Source organism: Stegastes partitus, unplaced genomic scaffold (assembly GCF_000690725.1).
Source record: "Stegastes partitus isolate 25-593 unplaced genomic scaffold, Stegastes_partitus-1.0.2 Scaffold2557, whole genome shotgun sequence".
Classification (NCBI taxonomy): Eukaryota; Metazoa; Chordata; class Actinopteri; family Pomacentridae; genus Stegastes; species Stegastes partitus.
The window spans coordinates 94-8535 of record NW_007580288.1 but is presented as its reverse complement, the minus strand read 5'-3'; the positions used below and the strand labels follow the sequence as shown (position 1 = coordinate 8535).

Below are 8442 nucleotides of genomic sequence, written 5' to 3'. Positions count from 1 at the left end.
CTAAAGTTTTGTGTCTGATAAATGCAGAGTGGACGGGAAGGACGTGATCAGCGTTCCTCAGCGCCGACTGTCGTTCGACTGCAAGACGTCCAAGCCGATGTTCAGTCAGCAGAGCGACGTCATCAGCCACGACGACATGGAGAAGGTACGTCTTCAGCTTCTACCTGCAGCGAGGGAGGAGGACCTGAACAAGTCCCTTCCATCAAATCAAATATGTTCACGTCTCTCTAGTCTAAACCTGGCAGCTCGTCTGTTTGACTTCAGTTCTTTCACGGCTTCTTCTGCTTCTCTGTGGTTCTTTGGTGCAGGGATCAGATAGAATCGGGAAGATCACGTCAGATGAAAACCTCGCAGACTCCGTTCACTCGCAGCACTTTGCAGGTAAGAGGAGTCTGCCGGGAGTCTGGGGAACGTTTTAAAGCTTAAACCAGATCAAACCAGACCTGTGTGGAGGTAAAATAAACTAATGATGTAAAGACATAATAAAATGATGTTGAGAAAAACTAATAAATGTAAACTCTATGTGTTTTGATGGACAGTAATTTTACTGAATGTAAAAATGTTTTACTTAACCTGCTGCACTTTTTACATTTATGTCACTGTTATAATTACAAATTACTTCATGTTTCACTGAGAAAACTTCGTTTTTACAGGTTAACTACTAAACAGCAGACACATTAGCTCACATTAGCTTCTCCTCTACTGGCTGCAACATTAAACTTCTGCTTTCATGTTAATGCATTATTTTATAATTGTTATATATTAATTGAAGATTTCCTCAAATGGAACCTTTTACTAAACTTAATGAATTAAATTAAGACAGTGTGAGATTGCTATATTAATTATGACGCTAAACGTAGTACAAAATGGTTCTAGTGGTGTTATTTAATGAGAAACAGTCGTTCTAGCGGCTCAGATGATGCAAAATTTGGGGTTGTACCTACAGATAATGGCAAAATTAGTTGAATATTTAGTAAAACAAGGAATACAATAATGAATAGACGGCATAAATGTCCAGGTTCTGTCTTACTGATGATAATGTGAACGTACGACTGACTGTATTTGGATTAAAATTTATTAGAATAATATCAAAGGTAGTTTAAAATCAAGTCAAAATAAAACATTTGGAACATGACGAGTGTCGACGAGGGTTCATCTAACATCAAAGGTAGTAAATCGCTGCTTTAAACCATAAAAATAACCTCATATATTCAAGGATTCAAGGTCTTTTTATTGGTCACAAACACAGTTATACATTAGTATAACGCGTTGTGTACCTGTTCTACATTGAAACATTAGTAATAAGATAAATAAGAATAAGGAATAAAACACACAAGAAATAAAAATATATATATATATATATATGAATGTATATTTATATATATAGAGAGAGAGCTAGAAGAAATAAATACATCAAATTTAAAATAATAATAATAAAATAAATCAAATTCCATACAGAATTTCCCCTTAGGGATCAATAAAGTGTTCCTATTTTATTGTAATTTAATGCATAATTATTTAACACCCCTTTTGAATAATAAGTGCTGTTGGGTATATATTGTGAGGTAATGCTTTTCCTTTGTCAAATTTAACAGTTTTTTCATTTCTAAATATAAAGTTAGTAGTTTTACACTGTAGTATTACTGCTTTAACTTCTCTGTGCATTAACACAACTACAGCTATTATTATTTTTTACACCTATATTTTATTTTCCTTGCACTTTTCTACTTATGTTTGTATTTTTAGGACACATTTTTCTACTCGTGTTGTATTTTTCTGCTGCTCACGTTTCCTTCGTTGGGAGCCACCCTGTGGAGAGAGGTTTCCCCTCAGGGATTAATGAACTAATTCTGATTCTGAGACGCCAGAAGGGTTTGATTGAAACGCATAATTTACACACTGATCATTAAAATAATTAGCTCACACTTTAATTAGCATATCAAAGCTAAACAAACAAGGCCACGCCCCCCCTGAGGAAAACTGATTCTGCAGTTGCTGGTGCATTGTGGGACATTCTCAGAGCTGCACGTTTCCTTCATGCAGCTTTTTGTTCACCCTCCGCTCTGTGGTTCTGCTGCAGGTTCTGGTGCTTCCACGTACACTCTGGACAGCGGCATCGGTACGTTCCCTCTGCCCGACTGCAGCAGCGGTGCAGCCGGTCGGGGTTTGTCCAAGACGAGGGCCGGCGCCGAGCATCACTCCGCCGGGTCGCCTGGGAGGGCCGGACGACGGGCCCGGACCCTGGACCGGGAGCTGACGTCCCAGAACGAGTGCTACGTTCCACACAAGCAGCTGATTCCCACCATCCAGTACGGCTCGGTGCTGGAGGGACGGAGCTCCGCCGGCGTCATCCGAGAAGGTACCGACACCTGCAGCGGTCAGACACAACAACAGCTGCTCAGAACACTGAAGGCCTGGTACTGAAGGAAACCGGACCGGCCTGGAGGAGGCGTCTACAGCCGTCCTCAGATGTGTTCACAGCCTCCCACTAAAGAAGGAAAACAAACAGCTGACATAAGCTGAAACTGACAAAAGCGATAGTCGTGAATTTGCTTTTGAATTGTGGTTCAACAGAAATATGGGGGAAAAAAACAAACAATAAAACAACAAGTAAACAAGCATGATGGGACCCGTAAACTAATATTTAGTTGAACAACCCTTTGAGCCAATCACTGCCATCATCAGGTGTTTCTGTAACTCTCAGTCAGACTTCTGCACCTGTTGACAGGTGTTTGGATTCACTGCTCATCAGCAAAAGGCTCTGATCTGTCCAGGACTTTTTTTTTTCTCTCTTATTTTTCTTTTCAACCACAATTCAAAAGCAACATCTTATTTCACTGAATTATAATTTAGCAAATTTTTATTTATTATTACTTTTTCCAGTTTCTAGTTATTTTAGTGGTTATTGTGAATTTTGCCTTTTCTTTAATGGAAGGGGATGAATACATTTGAGGACGACTGTAAAAAAAACATAACACTGAATGCAGTTTCCTTAAAATAAAATTTTTTAAAAAACATCTCCAAAGTATTAATAACAAAGGTCAAATTTGGATAAAGTCACTTTTGTCCAAATGACAACAAGTCTTTACATTCACACTGATATGAAACCAACGAAGGAAATGAGCTTGAGATGAAGAGACTCTCTAAGAGACTAGAACCTGCAGACCTTAAGAATTTCGTTTCCTTTAAAAAAAATGTTTAAAAACATAATAAAGAGCCTTTTGTGAAATTAAAAGCCTAAATTTAATTTACAAAAGTCTTAAAGGTTTCCTCTTCCCTGCTGTTTGGTTGTAGCGCTACATGGAGCAGATAGTTTATTTATTTGTGTGGAATTATTTCACACAGGTTTTTTTGTGTGTTAACCTCGATACTTAATTAATTACAGCATTCAAAGTTGGTTTGTTGAAAACTGTCGGGAACCAACGGAAAGGGTGCAATAGTAGTGTCCTCACCGGGACACGAACCGGCGACCTTCTAGCTGCGAGGCGACGATGCTGACCTCAGATCCACCTTGCAGCCCTGTTGTTGCTTTAGACTCCAGCCCCCCACAAGCCCAGTGAGGATGAAGTGGTGTAGAGATAATGGATGGATGTTGTTGCTTTTTATAAGGTTGCATTGTTCCTTCTACAGCTTTGTGTGTTTTAATGTTGCATGAAACACTTTGTAACTCCAGTTTTGAGCAGTGCTACAGAAATTAAGTTTATTATTATTATTATTTCTCAATAAATGCAGGATTTCACTTCATCTTTAGCACGATAACAAGAAAGGTAGCAGTAAACACATAAGGGCAGTTCAGGCAAAGTTGTTTTTTTTTGGCCTTTGTGACTTTATTGGATAGTGAAGTGAGAGAGAGACAGGAAAGTAGGGGAGAAGAATGGGGGGAGGACGTGTGGGAAAGGGTCATGAGTGGGATTCAAACTCATGACCTCCACATCGGGGACTGTAGCCCTGTACGTGGGACACCAGCTCAACCAGGTGAAGTATAGCGGTGCCCAGTTCAAGCAAAGTTTTTCAGAAGATTTCATTATTTGATCTGTTTTTGGTGCTAAATGTCTGTAAACAGCGAACGTCTGCACCAAATTACAAACGCTCACCTCGCTGTCAGTCAGCAGGATTAACCGTGAACTCAGCCACGAGCTGTTGACATGTTTCAGTTTGGTTGCGTGTTGGTTGCAAAACACATTCTCTGCAGCAACCATGTTAAATGTTTGACCAGCGCTCGTAGCAGCAGAAATAAAAACCTGCCTTCTGATTGTTCCAGACAAGGAGGCCCACGGAGCCAACATGTTCTCTCCTCGCTCCAAGACCTGGACTTTCCCCAACCTGAAGACCCCGGCCGGCCCTGCGGAGGTGTACCTGGCGGTGGAGGAGGAGGAGGAGGAGGCGGTGTCCTTTGGCTCTCCGTTCAGAGGGGTAGGTCGAGCCGAGCCTCATCGACTTCTAATGGAGCTTCATTAACGGATTTATTTTACCGTGTTAGCGCTCAGACCTGCAGGAGGTTCTGCTGCTTGTACCAGGAGGCTTTGTGTCAAGTGGATTCAGCTGTTTTTATGCAGCCTGAATATCACAGATCAGAACTTCACCTGGAGGCTTGAACAGTCTGTACGACGTAGAACAAACCGTATCGTTCACAAGGAAGGTTCAAAACAAGGAGAAACCTCACAAAGAAAACTCTCTGCACATTAATAAAGTTGTTTTTTACCTAATTAGTGAGACTTGTGTGTTGCATAAGAAGCTAAACTATCTGGGTCACTTCCAGACCGAGACACTCGCAGGCAGCAAAGTCGAGATGCATTTTTAAAATCTGCTCTCGCTTCTTACATAATGTAAAAAAAAACAGAGAAGCACATTCTCCCTTCAGAAATTATTAATCAGCTGCATATTAAATATTCACATTTGGATGAATTCTGGAGCCGACCGTCTTGTTTGCACCTGCAGGCGTTACATAAGAGGAAACACGTGATCTGATGTCGGGATGGACGGACGTACGGGGGGTTTAGGGGCCGATACCGAGGCACTGATCATCAAGAAAGGACGATAACTGATAACTGGAACTGCTGTGCATTAAGAGTAATGTTGTAAGAGGAACCTGTCATTCATGACGAGGCGTCTTCATTCATAAGGGCGACTACAACTGAATCTGTAAAACAGAAATAGGACTGATTAAATTAGTTTGTGTGGGATCGACTGAGATTAATCGATCAGTTTGTCTCCTGCAGTTACGTCGTTCTTATTCTCTGTTTTCTTAATCGTTCACTGTTCTGTCACTTCTATTACCCACTAAGGTCCAGATCTTAAAGCATAATTAATTATTGTTTTCCAGATTGTTTCAGTTTAATCTTTGGCTGCCATCTAACTTAGCCGTTAGCGTAGCCTTAGCCGCTGCGAGGGAAGCTAATGTCCTGATTTGTGGCAACAGCTTGTGTTTCTTGCTCAGTTTTTGAAAAATGGAAATTGTTCCACCAACCATAAAACCTTTATTTGTCACCCTGAGAGGCCGATTAAACTTAAAAAGTATAGTGCCAGTCAGAAACAGACTTTAAAAATATATTAAACTGTGTTTTTTGTATTTATGGACAATACCTGACCAAACATTGAGCTGGTATGAAGGTGAAACCACTCCAGTAGTGTCCCAACTGGAAGAGCTACAGAATATTGTTACTGGGCTAAAAGAAAAATCATGGTTTACCGTGTCATATTTCATATTTCTTTATCAAGTTTTAATTCATTTTAACCATGTTAGCAAAGAATTAGCCACCTAGAGACATTGTGTTGGGGAAGTTGGTCACAAAATACATGGTGTAGAATATTGACAGCAATAAAATGTTCCAGTTGGGACACAACTGGAGTGGTTCCACCTTCATACCTGCTCAGTGCTTGGTCAAATATTGGCCATAGATGCACTAAATTCACTGATCTTTTCTCCTAAGTTATGGCTCTGACTGGCTACATACTTTACATTTTATAGTTCCTATTGGTGCCAATGGCAGGAAAACAAATTAGCCTCTTACGGTGAAAAATGAAGTTTTTATGGTTGGAGGAACATCACAGTAGACAGAAACATGACCAAATGGGCACCATCGTATAAGTGGTTTGTTTTATTCTATCAAAGCACTCATTGTACCATTAGAGACCACATGGACATACCAATGAGCCTGCAACATGTCAGGACTGTAGCTGCATTATTTGAGTCAGAAACTGTCTGAAATGACTTGAAACTTGTCCAAAATGTGTTAAAAAATTATTTGAATGCTTTGAAACTTATGTAAAGTTAATAAAAAGTTCACTAACAGGACCCAAGATTGCCAAAAGTGACTGGAATTCTGTCCAAAAGGACCCAAAATAGTCCAAAATAGCTTTTAAAAAGATGGTCTGGAGTGCTTGTGTCCAAAATTATCCAAAAATTGTACAAAGGGACTCAAAATTGCCCAAAAATGACTTGAATCTTGTCCAAATTGAGTTAAAACTTTTCTTTACGGACTCACAATTGTGCAAAATGTCTTATAACTTGTCTAAAATGAAAAGCAGTTTAAAAATGCTTTGAAACTTGGGGAAGAAAACAACTTGAAAATTGTCCCAAAGAACTCAAAATTGTGCAAAATTCCTTGAAACTTGGTTTGTTTTATTTTATCAAAGCAGGGTTCAACCACCAAAGACCACATGTACGTATCACTGGAGTTTATTTCTCAAGTCAAGTCACTTCAAACGTTGGTGCAAAAATCAACATGACCCACCGTCTTAAGAATTTCTAACTCAAACACTGTCGTTACCTTTGACCCCAGATTTCACACATTAGTCAACTCATTCACTTCTCACCACTTAAATAATAATAAATGAGCCCACAGACGGTCATGTGTGGGGCATTCGATGGATTGAGGCAGAATGAACCAGATACCGATAATCAGACATCAATAATGAGTCCATCTTTAATCTAAAACATGTCTTTGCTCACCTCTCAGAGCATGAAGGCCGGCGGCCCGTCCTCCAGCCGGGTGGTGGACCCCGGCAGCCTGCCCGTCCCGGCCCAGTCGGGCATGAGCCGCCGGGGGAAGACGAGAACTCCCAGCGTTCCCGAGATGAGCCGGGAGGCCGGGCTGGAGCTGCTCAGGGAGCGGCCGGAGGAGGCCCTGTCCCCGAGTCGCCCTCAGGTCCTGGAGACGCCCGAGTCCCTGAGCGACTCGCTGTACGACAGCCTGTCGTCCTGCGGCAGCCAAGGATGAAGGAGGCGCCGGAGCGTCTCCTCCTGGCTCTACTGTGACGCTGCTGCTGCTGCTGAGGAAACAAACTGGTGACGCCTCATCGGCTGCTGCTGCTGCGACTGGAACGACGGATCGGTCTGCTCAGGATTCCCACTGAACATGAAGCCAAAAGCCACCCAAATAATATTCACGTTTTTTTTCACAATCAGACTCGACTGTGGACACTCGATGTGTACAGGACTTACAAAACGCATGGCCAAGCTAACGATCAGCACAAGTCGTCGACCTGTTTGTTTTGTTGTTGTTTTCTCTCATCCTGGTAGACGGATTTCTGTACGTCGAGGAGGCGGCGATCAGTTTGGTAGTACTGTACTGTACCAATACATCCATCCTGTTTCTAGGCATCATTTCACCACATCATGTATTGAAAGAAAAAAAAAACAAACAAAAAAACAACATGGAGCGCCTAAAATAAACAAAAAAACGAATGTTCATGTCTGTGATTCTTAATTGCTAAACTCATGCATCACGATTTTAAATGTACAAACGACTTTATTGATCATGTTGATAGTTTTTTTTTGTTTTTTTTGCGACCGAGGAAGGTTGTCAGAAAATGTCTGTTTTTGAAATCATAAAACATTTAAAGGTAATATATACCAGCAATAATAACATAGATAAGAGAAATGGCTACACTATTCAATGAATATGTATTTCTATTATTTATTTATTTTAAATGTACGTCATTCGCAGTCATCTTTTTTTTTTTTTGTTCTTTTTTGTAATCTTTCTGTGAAAATTTGCGGTCTCCTCGCTTCAGTAGAGTTACGTTCATATCTTGTGTTTCAACATCTCTATTGCTGTTTGTTCCCTAGCCAATAGAGGTCCTATGTACCTACTGCCGTTTTTCAGACTTTCTAATTAAAATGTTTTGATTTAGTCGTTTGTGTGTGTTTTTAAGCGGCAGAGTTAACGGCGCTACGGTTTGCATCTCAGAGGAAAATATTGGATTTTTTACTACTTTAACTTTTACAGGACAACAAAAGTTTATGTACAGATTTAGATTTTAGGTGCAGAACGCGCTCACCAGCAACATTAGGACATGACAGGCTGCAGATCTGATGTAAAGTCTGTTACAAAGCTTCTACATTTTCAGTTTGATGATTACGGAGGTGGTAATGGCTGATAACAGCGTACCTATTATTTTGTCCACCCTAGCCCAGCACGCGACCTTCACTCGCTGTGA

At 40.7% G+C, this 8442-nt stretch overlaps 1 protein-coding gene across 1 annotated transcript in view; it reads left to right on the top strand.

Annotated features, from left to right (window-relative positions):
• Window positions 1–8135, top strand: part of nckap5l (NCK-associated protein 5-like) — a 38524-nt gene extending 30389 nt beyond the window's left edge. Inside the window, exons 9-13 of the mRNA XM_008305593.1 lie at window positions 28–145; window positions 309–381; window positions 2081–2359; window positions 4262–4413; window positions 6960–8135. Coding sequence (XP_008303815.1) covers window positions 28–145; window positions 309–381; window positions 2081–2359; window positions 4262–4413; window positions 6960–7220 — 883 coding nt within the window. The 3' untranslated portion in view covers window positions 7221–8135. The remainder of the gene's footprint in view (window positions 1–27; window positions 146–308; window positions 382–2080; window positions 2360–4261; window positions 4414–6959) is intronic.
• The last annotated feature ends 307 nt before the right edge of the window (window positions 8136–8442 follow it).